Raw genomic sequence first — 19,239 nt, forward strand, 5'->3', positions numbered from 1 at the left:
GTCTAAAGTATGTTTAGTGTAATAAGACAACTAGTCTCCTTTTCTGTAGCTAATTGTTCTTTTTTTCTTTTAGAATGGCTCTAGCACCAACGGATATTTTCATCAAAATGGTGATGATTTGCAGCATTCATCCAATAATCATCAAACATCATTGTTAAATGGATACGGCAATGGTCAAGCCAATCACCAGTCCTATTTGTACAATGGATTATCTCAAAAATTAGTGAATGGTCATGATAGTGACTTTTATGTCAATGGTGAATACAATGGTTATGAATCTAGTGAGTTCCAACCTGTTCAGTCAGATAGCCTCGTTGAAGAATGCCAAGTCTGTGTGGGTAGTAAAAACGGCATGGTGAACGGCTGTGTTTGCAAGAAATTGAGTCGTTTTCTTAGCTACCATCAATCTTTGCCTCGGAAAACTATGACTGCCCGACTCCAAACCGTAAATGGTGGGACGTCAGAAAACGGTTTCGACAAAATGAACGGCTCAGCCGTCTTCCATTCTGCTCAACAAGAAATAGCAGAAATGATCGAGAACTTGGACTTGGCCTGCAAAGCTCGACTCCAGGAATGCTCTGAATGCTTACCCAAAGTCAAACCTGGTGATTCGAAACTGGCCAAAGTCCGGGACACTCTCATTTTTGAATCGAGACAATTTGTGACTGCTTCTAAGCTGTTTGTAAAGAGTATAACTGAATCTTCCGACAAAATGGAAGAAAATTTAACAACGTGTTTAGCGCTGTTAGACCGTATCTTTGCTGTTAGTGAATTAGTTGTGATGGAAATGACATTACCTTCCCAAATTAACAGCCTAGTAGAGAAACTGAAAGAAATGGCCGTAGCTTATTCTAGAACTGTGCAAGCTGCTCATTCTGCGGCATCGGGTGAAATACCGAATTCTAACATGGCGGGTCTAATGCACCAAGCCACGTCTCTAGCCACTTCATTAACGTTATTTATGAGAACTTTAAGAACTTTCAACGGTCCTTGAGATTAGCGTCTAAGTCATTTAAGTTTATTTTTTATGTTAGCTAAACAGTTTTAATCTATACAATGGAACCCTAGGGCATCACTTTTGGGAACAACACTTGCTCCCGGTATGCAATCTGTACAGATAAAGCTCTGCATTTCACGAGCAGCGGACTGAATTTTACGTTCGTTCGCTCTTATTTGATTGGAAACTGTATAGTAGCGAGTTTGCAAAGCGTTTTCTATGTTAATATTTGCTTTGTGGAAAGCTTAAAGAGCACTAAATTCTAGCCACCAGTACACAAAGGCAAATTTTAACACGTTGTTTTTTAACAGCTGTGAAATATCAATCACTGAAAGTTTAAATGTAGTTCACAACAGATTATTGCTTTTACCATTTAAGTTTAGATATCCTAAAATGTTAAGTTTCCGGAATTCATTGACTTAACCCTTTGACTACGAATTAAAAAAAGTTACCGCGTTTTCTATCCATGTGAACAAAAATAAGGTACATTTAGCATTTTTTTGACAAACAGTTTTCAAGCCAAAAATTGGGACCCATATGTCCCAGCCGTAGTTAAGGGTGGGATACACATGTCCCATGCGTAGCGATCGACTTACTATAAGCACACCTACTATTCTGGAAAACTTTATTACATGAAATAGATTTTACATCGTATGGTACAGGGTAAAGCATTCTTTGCATAACACAACACTACACACTGGGCAACTCATAATTGTTCTCTGTGTTCATTTGTGTACATCGAGCACAGCGGTATCTTTATTTTCCAACTGTTGGAAGATGATCCCCAACATTTTGGAGATTGTAAGTACTTTTTAACCCAGCAGTAATTTTTGAACTTTTAGTGGGTTATACACGCCCCGTTAGTAGTCAAAGGGTTAAAAGTCGGCTTTTTGTATAAATATACAGAAAATTATTGAATAAAATAACCTAAACGGTGTTCCGGATTCAATTTTTAGAAAATGGAATATATTTTTTGCATATTTACAACAGATAAATGTTTCGATTTAAGAATAAAAAATAATGTCTGGCATTATTTTTTATTACTTTGCATACTCTGCAGCACCTCACTCTTTCGATGAAATTCGCAATTACTACTTCTTCACATAGCTGCTTGTTGAGGTTGGCTAATGGTACAATAAATTTTCTCATTAAGTTCTTTATCATAAAATTATGTGTTGTTACTGTTTGTAGGATTCCAAGTTCGAATTTTTTTTGGAACTTCCAATACTACTGTCACGCACAAAAGCGATGTTTTCAACAGACCAGCCGGATCGAGATCGGATCATCTGGATAGGATTTAATGGATACTGTCGAACCTAGACCTCGAATTTCTTAATCAGTCTGCGAATTGTTGTTTTGTTAATCAGTCTGCGAAATGTTGTTCAAAGTCTGCGAATTGATGCATGTTCACGTCCAAAGACTCCACGAAACTTTTTAACAGTTTAAATGTGAGTGAGTTTTCACATTTAAAACTCACTGCTCCTTTGCTTAGTGCTAAGCTGAAAATAAGCTGCGAAATGAGCTGATAAGATTAAAATACCAATGTTGTCAGGTCAAATGAAACTCATAAAAATATTTTCCATTTTCTAAAAATAAAGTATTTTTAGGGCATATTAAATCTGGCACGGGACAATGTATAATTTTGCCATCTGTAACTACAATTTTCTCTCTTAACAAAAAAATGCTTACGTCGTTAAATTTTATAATACATGCAAATCTATTTCGAGAGTTTATGTGTGTTAAAATAATAAAGTTAAAATAATATGATAAAGTTATGTGTTCGCTGTTTAAAATACTTTTGCCTCAATCACACGTGAAGGTAACAGTCATAATCACTAACTAAATTTGTAATGTACACTCTGCACACAAAATAACAGTTCTATACCTCCTATGCTACTGGGCCGATTGGCAAAATTTAGCAATGAAAACATGAAAAAGCAAGTTAAATTTCGTCAATCGGCCCAGTAGAACGGGAGATATAGAAATGTCTTTTTTTTTTTTTTTTTGTGTGTGTGTGTGTGTGTGCGCGCGCAAGATGTACAAAAAATAATTTTACATATTAAAGGAAATTACATTACGAACATTTTTGTCTAATCTTAATGCTTCTTAAAAAATAATAATCAATAGAATAAAATCATTGAACAAGCACATATGATTTGAGAATAATGTTTTATTTCTAGACGAAAGACACGCCATTTTTAGCTAATATAACTTGAAACAGGTTTTGGATCTGTTTATTAACAAAAGTGTAGTACACGCATTTGTTCACACTGAATACACCTTATTAGCAAATGCAACTCACTCGTGTGAAGCACACCCCTTATCAGAAAATACAGCAAGCAGCAGATACACAAATAGTCAACTAATGTATAGTGAATCGTTCTCTGTGGTGCTTTAAGGTTACATTCTTTGTGGTGAATAAAATGTACGATAAATTTTCACATCTGCATCGCCCTTTAACCTATATTCAAAATGGAGTTATCGCAAATGTAAACTCGACCAAAAATCCTAAAACACATCTGTTAAGAGGCGGTCTGTTAAAGAATTTAAAGTTAAATCTGCTCGGAATGATTGCTTTAAGTTCCCATCTTATATGTAAAAAACTACATATATGCTTTTTCAGTGATTATATAAATGACTAATCAAGTTGAAGTGTTTTTCAATCTTTTTAATGGTTAAATTATGATCTGCAACTACATTGCATGTTTTCTGCACATGTTTTATAAAATCACTGCAAGAAATTTCATATTTTTATTCTTTAAAATGTATCTATCATACGACTAAAATGTTATAATCGTATGATATGTTCGTTAATATAAAACCAAAACTTATATCTATCGTAAATAAATATTACAAAATATATATCTATCATAAATAAACAATTACAAAGTATATATACTTATTTAATAACAGTTTCTGAAATAGAACTTATTCCTTAAATAGAATTTTTCTTCGGTACTTATTAGCTTCTGAAGTGGCCTTGGCGGGATTCAGACTTAAAAATATGCGATTTGTTGCCAGATTTTAACAACCACGGAAACAAAATTGATTACCGTAAAAGATAAATTGAAATTTCTTTAATTAACTGTACACCACAAGTTATTTAATACATACATATAGAAGGAATTTAATATAAATTTGTATTTGATTATATCATTTAATTCAGTTTTGTTATCAATTTTTAAAAATAACAAAATTCGACAGAATTTATTCAATATATGTATTGACTATCGTATTTAATACAATTATGTAAGCAATTTATTTAAAATAAGAACATACGTAAACATGCAAGATAGTTATATTTATTATTAAACATAGCAGGAAATTTTTTTAAGCAATTTGTTAAAAAACATATAAACATATTAGAAAATTAATTTTTTACAGACATTTTCTGGCGGCCATAGTTTAGCAGTTGTTGCTAACAGTGCATCAAACTTGAACTATAGCTTCTTCCTCTTTTGATGGAAACATTATAACAGTAAGCACAATGAAAAACCTTCATATTGATAGAATGCAATTACACAAAAACAGTTTTAACTGTTTCTCGCCAATGCGAAAATGCGCCAAATCTGCTTTATCGCCAAACACACTACAGAAGACAAGTAACGTAGCACTTCCAGAAATGCGAAAAAAAAAAGGGTAGAATATTTAAAGCATCTTTACATTTCGGTTTATTTTAATATTAATACGTAAATTAAAAATTTAATCTAAATTAAGAAAAAAAATTAATATCTGGAGACAAAATCATACTCTTTTAAGTACAAAAAATTTATTCTCTCAACAGAGATTGGATAATTTTATTTTTAACGCAATTTAAAAAAAAAAAAAAAGTTTTTAAATAAATAGTTAAAGGTAGCTTAATTTTAGCATTTATTAAATAATTGTTTTTAAGATAAGCTGTTGGTAAAATCATATAAGAGCTAGTTTTTAAGAGATTTTTATATGATTTAATTTTTCTTAGTTTTTCGATGTATGAAAATTCTCGCAATGCTTCATTGTATATTCCATTGTATCTCGAGTTTCTATTTCATGTTGTTGCCACATCAAGAATTACCAAATATAACCAAGAAAATAGATCTCTATTTGAAATGCTGTCAACTTTCTGAAATAAAATAGAATACTCAATATATATGATATGGTAACAAATTTTGAATTCTGTGCTACTTAAATGTTATAGGACGAATTCGGACTATAATTAATGTAAATTATATGAAACAAGGGCTTATTGCATAGGTAAAAAGCCTCTGAATATGTACAGTTATTTTTTAGAAAGAAAGAAACAAAAGGCCAGCTATATAACGACTTCATAAAATAAATGTATTGAGGTCAGTATTTGTATATTCATGTCGTAGTGCAACATAAAATGTGAGAATGTGTTTATGTGATGTAGTGAATGTAATTTGATAACTATAACAAATGTTGTTTGTAAATAGCACTTTTTTGACTGGACTTGCCTTGCGATAGTAAGATAATCCATTTGAGTGTCTCATACAGTGTTAACTTTTAGAGCATTAGTGAAACAAAATTAATGCTGTCGAAGAATGTGAAGACATTTATTGATATAATAAGTAAATTTATGATAATTAGTATGATGCATTATTTATCTGCTGTTGATGAATCGTATGAGAGCAAAGCATTTTTAACCTGGAATGTAAAATCTATACATTATATGTGAACTTCAATAAACATTTTAAATGTGAAAAAGAGTTTTTTTTTTTTTTTTTTTTCCCCTTCAGTTTAAGTTCATAATTTTGCATGACATACCAGCTTTAAGTAAGCGAAAAATAAAATACAGTTAAAAAAGTTCTCATACAATATAAGCTTTTATTTAAAATTGATATAACAATGAATGCACTAAAAGCAGAAAAATAATTTATTACACAGTTTAATGAGAATAATAGATTAAATCATTTTATTTACAGAATCAACCACAGATCTATAGTCCGAATAATAAAATCGTAGAGCGACTTAAATAAAGCGCTCTAGCGATAATAAATTAAGAACGATAATGGCTTGTACATTTGACAACACGATGAAATTAATAGAATTTTTTTAAAAAATAAAGGTTTAAATGAGGGTTGTTTAAATGAAAAGTTACGAAACGTCGTGACAACCAAAGGGGGCTGAAATTTGAATTTGCTGGTTTGGGATAACGTAGTGAGTCATCTAGGGACTCGAATGTAGTGTCCGGCATGGTTGTGCACATGCGCTAGTGCCCACGCATGATGCAGGAGAGAAACAAGCAGCTGTGTATTGCGTCTAATTGACTCGAACATCATGACATTCACATTGCAAAATCTCATGACTAAGGAACAGCGAAGCGTTATCAGATTTCTGACTGCGAAAGGGCTTAAACCAGCCGACATTCATCGCCCGGTGGTGGGCGTATATGCGGAAGACTGTGTCCGACAAGTCAGTGAGAAAGTGGAACGCCCGTTTTCATGAAGGCGGGGAGCATCCAAGTGATGCCCGAGACCAGACAAGCAAATACGGTAATCACAGGCCGAACTCATCTACAAGATAAATTATCTGATGAGAAGAGATCGGCGTGTCACAATGCGATTATTGGTAGTAATGATGGGGGCCAGCGTTGGAATACTGTGGACAATGTGCACGACAGGTTGGGTTACCGAAAGGTATGTGCGCAGTAGGTTCCGAAAAAGCTTAGCGAGCCGCAAAAGGAATTGCGTATGGGACTAACACTACTACATCTGTTCCAGTATCATGTAGACCCCGCTTTCCTGGAGCGGACGTCTCTGGTCACGAGAGCTGGTGCCATCATTTCAAGCCAAAAACAAAGCGGGATTGCATGTAATAAAAACATACGTTGTCACCCCTACCCCTAAAATATTCAAAGCTGTGCTCTTAGGTTCAAAGCTGTGCTATTCAAAGCTTTCCTCGAGCACGAAAAAATCATCGAGTGACTGTGAAACAAAGCTTACGCAAGTCCACCAAGAGCAAACGGCCTGGGCTGCTCACATAGGAAGGGGTTCTGCTTCACGATAACGCGCGTCGCACGTCTAAAGGCCCGTTTCCACTGCTGCGTATGCGTTGCGGTGCGTATGCGTTTCTCCAATCAGCAAGCGAATTCACTTTGATTGACATCTGCAATCCGGTCGGTGTGCGGTGACGGATGACATACGGATGGAGTTCAACAATGTTCAACTTCTATCCGTATGTATGTCTGCGGATGCGTTGGGGTCACGTGGTGAAAAAGGAGCAATTAGGTGCAGTCACTAAAAATTAATGACGGCAGAAGTAGCGATGAACGCTCGCTAATAAGGAAAGAATGTTTTGCTAAAAAATACTTATTTCTGAAAACATTATAGCGAGAAATATGCGTGCTGAAAAAGACAGCAATCAGCTGAATTTAGTTAAAAAAAGATAAGAAAAACAAGATAACTGCAACTACGGTACTTGTTCGTTCAAGAAATTCAGTTCAAGGAAATCAGCGGCAAAAATTATAATTCAAAGTCCATGAAATAGCAAAATTTGTTCTGATAATCATATTTTAGTTCTGCATACTTATTTAGCTTTAATGAAAATGAATGTCTGACTATATCAAACTGCTATAGCAAATTAGATATGATTAAAAGATTTGCTATTTTTTTCTTTTGAAATAGGTAAAAACTAAAAAGTTAATTATAAATTAAATTTGATAGCCTTTTAAATATTCCACTGCATTAAAGAGTATGTTAAATTTGTATTTCCCTTTTTAAATATATCTTTTTGGCTAACATATATTTGTGTAACATCCAATGTGTTTGGTCCTCTAAAAAGCATCTCAAAGGAAAGCGCTGATTGGCTCCTATCACAGCCATAGGAATTCTGGGAAAAGGGAACCTTTCGGCTCGTGAAAGAGTGGGAAAATTGTACTCAGGCCTCGGGCGAATACTTGTGAATAAAAACTTCAATTATACCTGCAGTGTCCTTTCGCACCTTTTCATTTGAACATCCCACATAAATTGGACAATGCAATTTAATTAATAGACTTCATTATTTAGGCTCCCCCCGCTATTATTATTCATATAATAGTTAAGACTGAAGAAATCATATTAAAGTATATTAACATAAAACACTACAATTTTACAGTGTACAAAAACCGAAAACGCAAACATTCGTGCGTGAACAATGAAGCACTTTAAATTAAAAGAAAACAAACTTTACTTTTTAAATATACAAGATATCCTCCTGATCTAAGCCTTACTGTGTAAAAGGGAGAGTAGAAGCACTACAAATCAGCTGGAACATAGTCTAGCAGGGAGAAGAAGATCAAACTTCGGTAAGAACAGCAATAATTTGCCAAAACAAAAATTAGTCACTAGCAATACTAGCTCTTACACAGACATTGTAACAGTAGCCCTCAATTCAGGAAACGAAAAACTGCTATTTATATTCCCCTGTTCCTCGCCAGCCGAAAAAATAACAAGTAACTTGAACACTTTCACAAACATCCTACAAGTGATTGAGGGAGATTTCATTGCGACGATTCAATATGGGATACCCAAGCATGACCGCAAGAAGCGTACAAATAGAAAATTTAACAGTGAAAAACCTAACAGTTTTTAATAATAATCCATCAGATCCAACATTTCAAACCATCAATGAATCTAGACAAGCGGTCACAATGCTCACAAAGCAACAAGTAGGCAATACAGTTCAGAACTAGGCAGTCCATGTCGAAGATGATATCTCATACTTCAGACTGATTTCATACGAAATCTCTTCTTGCATCAACACCACCAAAAGATACCAGATCACCCAATCAACAGCATAAAAATTCATCAAGTCCATTACAAATGCTATCTAAGAAATCGACAATGAAATAAATTGATGCAAAAGCAAAGCGCACCTAGATAACATGGTTGCAAAACACAAAAAAAAAAAAAAAAAAAAATTGTGAAAATTCGTTTGAGAAGAAAAGCCCAAGTGACGTAAAACGCATCAATTGGTGGAGCACCGCATCAACAGGTGTCATAAAGCCAAGACTACAGCATGAAAAAGGAGAGAACTCGGGAAGAAAGAAAGATAGCCCACGAACTGTATACTAAACAGTTCTGTATGCAGAACAAAGGAGCTATGTATAAAAGAGGGATTCATAAATCAAAAATAAAGTGCTGGAGGTAGTACATTCACCAACACCAAAAACTTTACTGACTTCAAAAAATGTAGCAACAAAGTTTACCAACCGTGTCAAATTGTTATTCCGAATTCCATCAGCCAAAACAAAGCACAGGAAGATGCAATAACCCAAATCATCAAGACCATAATGGATGCTGTATTCTATGAATCTTCAGATGAAGACTCGTACTCCACACGAGGAGAAGAAACAAGCAGCGACATTCCATTATCTTCCTTTGAAGTTAAAAAATTATCAGAATCCTACCAAACAGAAAAGCACCTAATCCGGTTTGTGTAACAAAATGTGATTTATGATGTGACATTAGAAAAAATCCTGTTTGCTTGGGAACGAACACCAGAATCTGCCGTGGGCTGGTGAAAGTGATTAAGGAAGACTCGTTAAGGACACTCCCTTGGCGGAATATCCGTTACTGATCTGGAAAAAGAAATCATTGTTTTTGTCTGAGAAATGCCAAAGCTGTAGTCTTTCCCCTTCTGTAATAATGCTGTTATGTTACATTTTAATTAACCAAGAAAGCCTACGCTAAGTTTTTGAATAAATCTAAAAAAAGACAACGATCTTAGTTTTTCCGTTCCGGAAACACGGTGACGTTACGACGGGATCGACAACCAGTTCATCTAAATCCTGCACAAGAACATTCCCAGCTACTCCCCAACCTAATGAATTTATTCAACCTAATGAACAAGCCTCTTCCCAACAAGTTTTAAAGTATGCCAGATAATCCTTTTTAATAAAAAAGGCCAGAATGCATCTAACCCAGGTTCTTATCACTCAATAAATCTTCCTGCAGTAGAAAATCGACTGGAGAGAGCTCTAGCAAATCGCCTCAGGCATCATATAAACAAGTTCAACATGGCAAGCGCATACCGATTCAGGTTCTTTTCAAATAAGAGCCCTTTATGTGAAATCAATGAAGTTCTAAAGCAGATAAAAAGAAATAAAGTACAGAATTAGCATTTAGCTCTGTTGTGCCTATATTTCCAAAAAGTCTTCGATTCCCTCTGGTGGCCACTGGTCTAGGCACACTGAAAGACAAACTTTCCAAAAAACATCTAAGAAATATTTCAAGATTTTTTTCACCAACAGACGTAGCGCAATTACATCTAACAAACGTATACTTGAAAAAGTATAAGTCGGAGGCTGTTCGTATGCTCAAGTTCAGATTTTTGAAACATTTCTCATTTTAAATGTCAGGCTTCCCTAACCACTATATATAATATCTTCATATTCTTTAAATCAAATAATAAAACTGAATCATGTTTATATTAAAGGAGAAGAAAAGCAAGAATGTGTTTATCTCGTGTTACCTCATCTTTACATCTAAACACATTTTCCGAATCCTCATCTTTGCTCTGTAAAATCTTATTAAAATAATTCCAAATGCCAAATTAAAACATGGTTCTGATTTCATTCCATGCTTGCAGAAATTTGCGAATAGCAAAGAATTTTCATTGGTGTTTCTCTTGCTTCATGCATCTCTGGTATTTTTCTCAACAATAATCGTTTCATTCTTAATAAAAAATTTTAAATTTCGCTTCAATTATTATATATTATTTATTACTGCTATCATTCAAGTCAGTATACGATAAGAGTTTACTCCTCATATGTGTTGATTCAATAAAGGAACTTGTGAACTTGAACACATAAACAGTTGAGTTTCATTCAGTTTAGATAGATATGAGATACTAACAATGTTTAATCATTGCTATGAAGGTTAGCACAGTGTATATACTCAGAAGTGAGTAATACAGATTTTCTGCAATTCAGCTTTGGTAACAATAATTGTTTTATGAGCTAGAATTATTAATTCATGCACATTTGTTATGTTTTTCATAATAAACTGTATTAAATTTAATATCTAATTGTTAAGAGAACAGAAAAATGCATTTATGAAATGCAGAAATACTTAAAACAAGTGATTCACAAAAAACAACTTATAGGATATTTTTAACGTAATACAATTATTTAAATATATTAAAGCTGTGCAGTGTAAGAAAGTTATTTTAAATTTATAGCTTAGAAATCTTATAAAATTGTAATTTGTCAATGGAGAAATAATGGTAAAAGAGAATGCCTCTTTATTTTCTGTAATTCAGTTTCCATAACCACGTTTTCCAGCTACCAATTTTTGTACCCATAACTATTTGCTCAGTATCACAGATAACATAAAGCAACAAATCGCTACTTTGGAAACTACGATTGTGTTGATTTACAAAAGCTTCAAAACGAAACATTTTGTTATATAACAAAATATTCAAATAAGTAAATGTCCTATAAATATAGTACTAAAATGGTTGTTCTTTCATCTAATTATCAAAATAATTTAGCTCTTTTTCTGGAAGAAAAGCAATTAACAAAAAAAGAAATGGAGAACAGAAAACAGTATTAAAAGCTAAACAATTTTAAAAATATTCCAAGCCTAATAAAAAATTTTTGAAGTATTTCTGTTTAGAATAGGGGAGGGATATTAATTTAAGAAATACAGTTATTATTAGGAGAAATATAATTATTATAAATATTGCAACCCAAAGAGTTTTTTTGTTTTGTTTTGTTTTTGTTGTTGTTTTCTGAAATATTTCTATTTTGAAAATGGAAGGTGTTAAAATAAGAAATATAGTTAAATTTTTAATAAGCTTACAATAAGAACTCTGATTTTTATTACAATTTAGAAATTGTGGAAAACTATGAAGTGCCTTTAAATATTAAATTCTAAAGAATGAAAGCAAAATTATGTAGCTTCTGGACAGGTAGTATTCAAAAGTATTTTCAATATAATAAGCTCAGAAAATATCCATATAACTTTTACATCATACATACTACGTCCTGCATTTTCTATACACTAAAGTTCATACATATATGTAATAAAGATAAATGGATTACAGTTATATAAGCTTAATATGGTCAGATACAGCCTTAGTATAATGAGAAAATTTCAAATGATTATACTGAATATTTTTAATATTTTAAAAATTTCGAATATTATGAATGAAGTATAATATTATATATATACTTGAAGAGTATAATTCCTTACTGGATCACTAAAACATTGTTGTAGTTATCTGTTCACTAAAATAGGAGTACATTTAGAAAGTAATCTTGTACTGGATGACATGCTTTTGCATCTTTAGTTACATTACATTCATGTCACCCTATGGACATTATATTAAAGCTGAAGTGTGTTGTAACATGAATGTCACAGAGTGACTTCACAACACTATCATAATGTAACTTCACAACAACGCTGCAGCATGACTACACACCAAAGTCATAGTGTGACTTCACATCAACGTTGCAATGTGGCATCATAAAAGCAGACATTAAGCCCTATTTACAATGTTACTGCGGCATCGAAATTGTCACAGTGCGACACATTTGCAATGTCATAGTGACGTCGCCGTGCTGTTGGGCTACTAAAAGCTAACAAGTAGTATAAAAGCTAAGTCAGCTCAAAAATTAATTCCAAATGTATACTTCATGTAATAGTACATACAAAGAAAGCAATATAAGCTTTGCCATTATTCATGCATCACATAATATCTGGCAAAATCTATTTCTGTAACCTCAAACAGGAATGTTCTCTTCATTATAGTGGCAAAGGTGCAAGATCTTGATTTAAATCTTTCAAAAATTACACATTTTAACATGCATATTCTTTGTCTTTTGCTTTCTTTTCTTGACATCATTACTGGCAATATGTCGTATATACATGTGGCATTGAATTCGGCTAATTACTTGATTATGCAATTTGTTTCAATACAATTAAAAATACATATAAAATTAATTAAAAATAAAAGAATACTGATTTAAAATAAAATTATGCAAACAGCATTTGACTAAATATCTTTATAAAGGTGAAAGTTAAAAATATGTGTAAAGAGCTTTCGTGTAATTTCTGTTACAAATTCATTTAAACACCACTCTGAAGATGTACAGAAATCTATCAATTTAAAGATGTCTTAATCATTCTCTGAAGCATCAGAAATAAGTTTCTTAGAAATTAATTTAATATGTTGTGTAGTTTATTGATGAACCGTACAGCTTTGTTCCAAATGTAGCCAAAAACATCTTTTTCATAACATGACATTGAAAACACAAAAGAATTTTGTTTTGCCAGAGGCCCGACATTTATATTAGTTTTATATATTGGTCAAGAATGACCAAACACACCAGTCATTTCTGAAGCATTCACACTTGTTACAAATGATGTAAGCCATAGGCAATCGGGAAAGATTAATTTGTATATGCATAACTATACTTACAGGTCTTCAGCTTACTTGCTTCGCTACTACGCTTATGTTTGGTTGGTTGGTGTAAAGTTGAAAACATTTAGGCAAAATCCTTGACTGTCTAATTGACAAAATCTATGACGTCTAATTGACTAGCAACAAAGATTTGCTTAGGCCAGTTCTGACCACTAAACCATCATGCGAATTGTCCACAGTTCACCACAGGAGGCAACCAATATTACAGCCGAAGAAGGGTACAGATAATTGCAAATATCCATGAATCTCCTTTCATTCAAACCAAATGATTAGGTAGCTGGTACTGCTAACTCATATACTGAAACAGGATATTAGGGAGGAAAAAAAAATGTTTAGACTCCCAGAACTCTAAAATTATGGAGAAATTTGTTGAGGAAGTAAAGTAAAATATGAAAAACTTAAACATTGGCTAATTTACAATATCTTACATTTCCAAGTTCTGAAAAAATTTTAATTTTTTAATAATTCATTTAATCAAAAGATTCATGTATAGCACAATGAAACAAATTGATTACTTTGCATAAGATTTACCAGTAAAAATACTTAATTCTTGATTTCAAAAAATTCTAAAAACAAAATATAGATACATAACTGAAACCAAATCTATTTATTTCAGTTATGAGGTTCATCAGTGGCAGAGCAGAATAAGAATGTTGAATACTGATAGTTCTACATCATTTCAAATCCTGGCCCAAATGGTCCATTTGCATGGATCTTTCCTCAATTTTACCCACATTAAAGTAAATATAAGCTAGTTTGCCACAGAATATCTTCCATAAATGCATCTCTTTCTTTAGGCAGACAGCATAGAGTAATTTGTCATTATCTAATAAATCCAAATCTATTTCTGTACATCATAAGCTAAGAATCTTAATTTATAAATTCTCAAAATATCCTAAACAAACTTATGTAAATCTTTTTCATGTAACCAGGCATTTTTTATTTTGTAGTAACATCCAGCCAATCAAATTAAAAAGAAATTGTAAGGCTATATACCTTTATTGCTTTTAAACATATTGCGCATATATATATAATTGTAGATACAAACATATCAAGAACAGTGTGAGATTTTTTACAAAGCAGAAATCAATATTTATACAAAATATAAGTTTCATCATTGATGAATAGAAAGTAGAAAAGTGCATAGAAATGCATAGCTGGTATTATAGAAGTGATGAAATGATTGTTAACATTGTATTCTTGATTTGAAATGCTAAGATACTGAGCAACTCCTGTTTCTTGATTCTTGACCCTGAAAACAAGGAAAGCAGAATGAGACTAAACACTACAATATATTCAATTAGCGACAAATAAATTGTGATGTCGGTAAGTTATTATCATAAATATCACGTAAATCTCAGTATATAAAATACAGTAAAATTTTTATCATTTGCAAGTATTTAATCTGTGAATGCTTACAATTTACACACACTTTTTGGTGTTCAATAATGTGTTTTGACTGAAGAAGTAAATTTATTTCATTACTGAAATTATAATTTAGCATATTCTGCATGTAGATCAGAATTCATTTCAGACAAATTCAGTACTTTTGGGTACATATTCCAGGGTAATTTAAATATTAATTTTGATCTTATACCTTAAACATGCAAAAAGAATTTACTTGTCAACAACTTTTCAAGACGCAAGTGCCAACTTAAATGAATGTTATAGCTGATATGCTTAAGTTCCATGCAGAGAGATTGTCTATATTGATTTCAAATATGGGATTTGTAAAAATAGCACTAATAGTTTTCCTGTCATCAAAACTAGAAATTATGATAGAGGAAATTAGGCAAACATACTAAATGCAGAATTTCAATTCTATCTTTTTTTATTAATTACAAGTTATGTTAAGAATTCAGTTGCACTCATGTTGAGCATAACGGTGGAGTTAAGTGAAGGGATTACGGGGTATCAGAAACCCCTGTACTGACAATGTTAAATTGGCCATTTTCGATGTACCTTTTCTCAAAATCTGCTATAGATACAAGCTTGAAATTTTTTCTGTAATTAAAGTATACCTATCTGATTATACTGAAATGAGCTTTTGAAACATTTTGAATTTTACGGTAAATTACAGGATATTTTGTTAGGCATAGTAAAATTTAGCACTTTTCTCACACAAAAAAAATTAAAATTTTTTTTTTCTAAGTTTATTACAAAATGCTCATTTCAGTAAATATTAGGAAACCTAATAAATAAGCCATAAAAAGTTTAGATACCTGTGAGCAGTAGTTCCTGAGAAAAGGTACATCGAGTATAAAAAAATCACATTTGGAGAAAAACGCATTTTTATGTAAAATTCCTCATTGATTAAAGCAATAGATGACAAATTAAAACTAGATTTTTTTACAGTTCTAATTTTCATAGAGATTAAACAATGGTATTTTTAGAAAGATAAAAGTGTAGAGAATTTGAAAATGCACAAATCCCAAATCAGAATTTTTTGAAGATTTTGGGGTTCCAACTCCCCTTAAATTTATAAAAAGCCTTACAAAAGGGATTTCAGTAATACTGTATTTATTTATGCATTTTTTTTTTCTTTAAAAGTTACTTTGAAAGAAATTTCACTGAAAAAACATACCCTTTAAAAAATATAAAATATTTTGATGTGTTTTTACAAAAATATCCTTTATCTTCATGCATTTTAACCTTTTAACTTTTCACAATGTTTTCTTACTGTAATGAACAATATTTTTTTTGTATATACAGTCAAAAGTCGTTAATTCGGACAGCCATAATCCGGAATGATCTATAATCTGGACCTCAAAGCTTCAAACTTTCTGCACATGCATCTCGTTGACGCATGCGCGTAAGGCCTTTACGGCTGAGAATATGCTTGTGCGCGTGCACAAAATACGTTTACCAGTGCGCATTTAATGTATAACGGACGGTATAAGCTAAGCAAAAATTATTTAATTATCTATTTCTGTTATGGTTACAGATTGCGTTGTTTCTTAATCTTCGAATTGGATCCGGCTTATTATTTTTTGCAGATTGTTAGAGCAATTTTATAAAAGTAAGCTTGAACTTTCGATTATTTCAAATAGAATTTCTGATATATATTTATTAATATGTAAATGATCTACAAAGCGAAAGTATGTTTCGAAGTTCATTAAACAAAAAGTGGAATTGCTACAAAAAATGGATAAAGGCATATCCTTTGTTTATCTAAACTTTAATGTTTGTTTATCAAAACATTGTTTATCTTTAACGCCGCAGTGGCGCAATGAATTGGAAGTTGATCTGTCAGCACTATCCTTATCTTCAGGGCAGATGTTTTTATTTTATTTGGCTTATAATTCCTTATTAAATGTAGTATTTCATCTCGATGTACTCCATCTTTGATATGATTTAAATCAAATTCCTCGTCATTATAATTTGCTTCCGATAGCGAAGAAAGTGACAGAGGTTATTGAAAACGAAAAAATTTCGATTGACAAATTAGTCGGTATTCTTGACACAGCAATTATAGGACTTGAACAGCGGAACTTTGTAACTGAACAAGAAATTATGTCTGTTTAAAGAATTAAAGAGAATGTATTATCACATAAAAAAACGAAGCAACTTAAACAACTTACATTGAAAGAAATGTTTAATAAAGTAAACAAATAAATATTAAGCTTCCTTTTTTGTAAATTTTGATACCCTTTAGATCATAATTGTTCTTTATTTCATAAATTACGGTTTCATATTTTTAATTTTATAATTTCTGCATGCCATCTTACCAGATTTAAACTGATGATCTATAATCCGGAAAAATCGATAATCCGGAATCGCCGAAGTCCCGACGAGTCCGGATTAACGACTTTTGACTGTATTGGTATTTAAAAGACATAATAGTCTTGTATTTGGTTAATTAAGTAATAATTTAAAATATGGGTATGTTTTGATAGTTACTTAAATGCAAACAATCTATTAAATATAATGTAAAAATTAGAATGGGAGAAATATAAAACGGAACTCAAGATGAGATATAATCTGCATGTTATTGGAATTCAACAGTATCACTGAATTCCCCCTTAAATATAATAGGGACTGAGAAGTAATGTTGTTTCTGCCCATGTCAGTATTTGTTTACCATTTATCTGCTTAATGCATACTTCAAAGCCATGGAAGAGGCAGTGGCTTTTTCCGAATGAATCACCACAAAGTACTGCTAAGCAATGTTTACACCCCATAAAGACGCTTTTGTGTGTTTGGTGGAATGTTCATGGAATATTTCATTTCGAAACGCTGAAACCATGACAAACTGTGAATGCTGACCTTCACTGCGAACAAATGGATCAAACAAATCAGTTTTTAATTGAAAAGTGTCCAGCAAATGCCAACAGAAAAGGTGTTATTCTGCAACACAATAATGTAAGAGAGCACAAGAAGAATCCTGGAAAAAATTAATAAATTGGAGTGGAAGATTTCTCGCCTAATACTACATCATTGGACTGCCATTTATTCCAACCATTACAACACTTCCTATGTGACAGAAAAAATTTTAAAACCTAGTAGATATCTAAAATGCCATCTCTCTAAAGATTTTGCTCAAAAAGCAATTGATTTTTATCGATCTGACACTGAAAATTTGCACACTAGATGGTAAAAGGTTGTTAATAATGATGATTATTATACACTTTGATTAAAAATAAAAACTAGTTTATAATATATTTCTTTGAATTTCATGGGGGGGGGGGGAATATTTTCAGGTCCATCATATCCTTATGTCCTTTTTTTTTTTTTTAAAGAATGATATCTTTGTGCCATTTTAATCCAAAATACCAATACTATTTAATATCCATAAAACTAAGCAGAAAAGAAAAATAGTACTGTTTTTTATTCTGAAAATATACTACTCCCCCCAAGGAAACTTTCACCACTTTTAATTTCATATTTTAATACATTTGATAAGCATTAAATTTCTAAATATATGTAACCAAGTTTTTACTGCCACGAAAAAACATACAAGATTCATTTCCCAGTGCCACGGTTTTCACACAGGCGCACGTAGTTATGTGATGTATTAGTGGGAAAATAAGTGCAAGTTTTACTTTCTAAAAACTGTTTACTTTCCATTCCGATCAATTCATTTTTAGAACAGTAAAGGGTAATATAAGGTTTCAGTGGTATACCTTGTGAAGTCAGTATGCTTAAAAAACATATATTCTTCTGAACTGGTTGAATGCCATGATTTTGTTCTTGATTTTTCGTTTGCAAGGTGTTAGTTCATATACTCGTCTACAAAACAGTTTCAGTAACAATATGAAGCACGAGCAGAGCATCAGAAAATAATTCAAAAAAGATCAATGGGTTTGAAACATCCATTATATCTTTCTAAAGTAAATGAAAACAGAGGACACAGAATAATAATAATAATAATAATAATAAAAAACATTTTACTCAAACAACACCAGCCAATTCCGTGCAATCATTACTTTCACCGCTGTAGACACACCCCTCTCTCCAATTTCTCCCCACACTTGTCTGGAATAGTATCCTCCTTCGCATACTTTGTCAAGGTCTTTGTGGTGTTGTATTCCAAAGCTTTGGGAATAATTTTATGGGTAGCAGTGCATAGCAAATGATAGTAGTTTGAAAGGGCGTATATACCATATGCGCGGGGCAGTTAACGCATCGGCTCAGCAAGGCGTATATATACGCATGTGGCAGTTAAGGAATTACTATAAGTTCTAAAAAATAAAATAACATAATGAAGTTCTTATTCTCACCTAATTTTTCTCCTTTGAGCACAATAAGACCATGACTTTTCTAAAACTACCAATGAATGATAGCTATATTACAAGAAAATTTTATAGGAATTATCTAATACAAGCAAGTAGGTGCAT

At 32.2% G+C, this 19,239-nt stretch overlaps 2 protein-coding genes across 7 annotated transcripts in view; one reads left to right on the forward strand and one right to left on the reverse strand.

The window, feature by feature from the left end:
• The window catches only part of LOC118189460 (uncharacterized), a 504,436-nt gene extending 498,735 nt beyond the window's left edge, over positions 1 to 5,701 (forward strand). For all 4 annotated transcript variants that reach the window (XM_085810424.1, XM_035360061.2, XM_035360062.2 and 1 more), the window contains exon 18: positions 74 to 5,701. In XM_085810424.1, coding sequence (XP_085666550.1) covers positions 74 to 994 — 921 coding nt within the window. In that variant the 3' untranslated portion in view covers positions 995 to 5,701. The remainder of the gene's footprint in view (positions 1 to 73) is intronic.
• An 8,681-nt stretch (positions 5,702 to 14,382) lies between these two features.
• The window catches only part of LOC118189459 (AN1-type zinc finger protein 2A), a 51,241-nt gene continuing 46,384 nt past the window's right edge, over positions 14,383 to 19,239 (reverse strand). For 2 of the 3 annotated variants that reach the window (XM_035360060.2, XM_035360059.2), the window contains exon 9: positions 14,383 to 14,654. In XM_035360060.2, coding sequence (XP_035215951.1) covers positions 14,616 to 14,654 — 39 coding nt within the window. In that variant the 3' untranslated portion in view covers positions 14,383 to 14,615. Of the gene's footprint in view, positions 14,655 to 18,525; positions 18,632 to 19,239 lie in introns of all 3 variants that reach the window. The other variant, XR_004758278.2, reaches the window with a different exon arrangement.

This window comes from Stegodyphus dumicola, chromosome 2 (genome assembly GCF_044657685.1).
Source record: "Stegodyphus dumicola isolate Sdum_Otavi_A_Nest chromosome 2, ASM4465768v1".
Lineage (NCBI taxonomy): Eukaryota > Metazoa > Arthropoda > Arachnida > Araneae > Eresidae > Stegodyphus > Stegodyphus dumicola.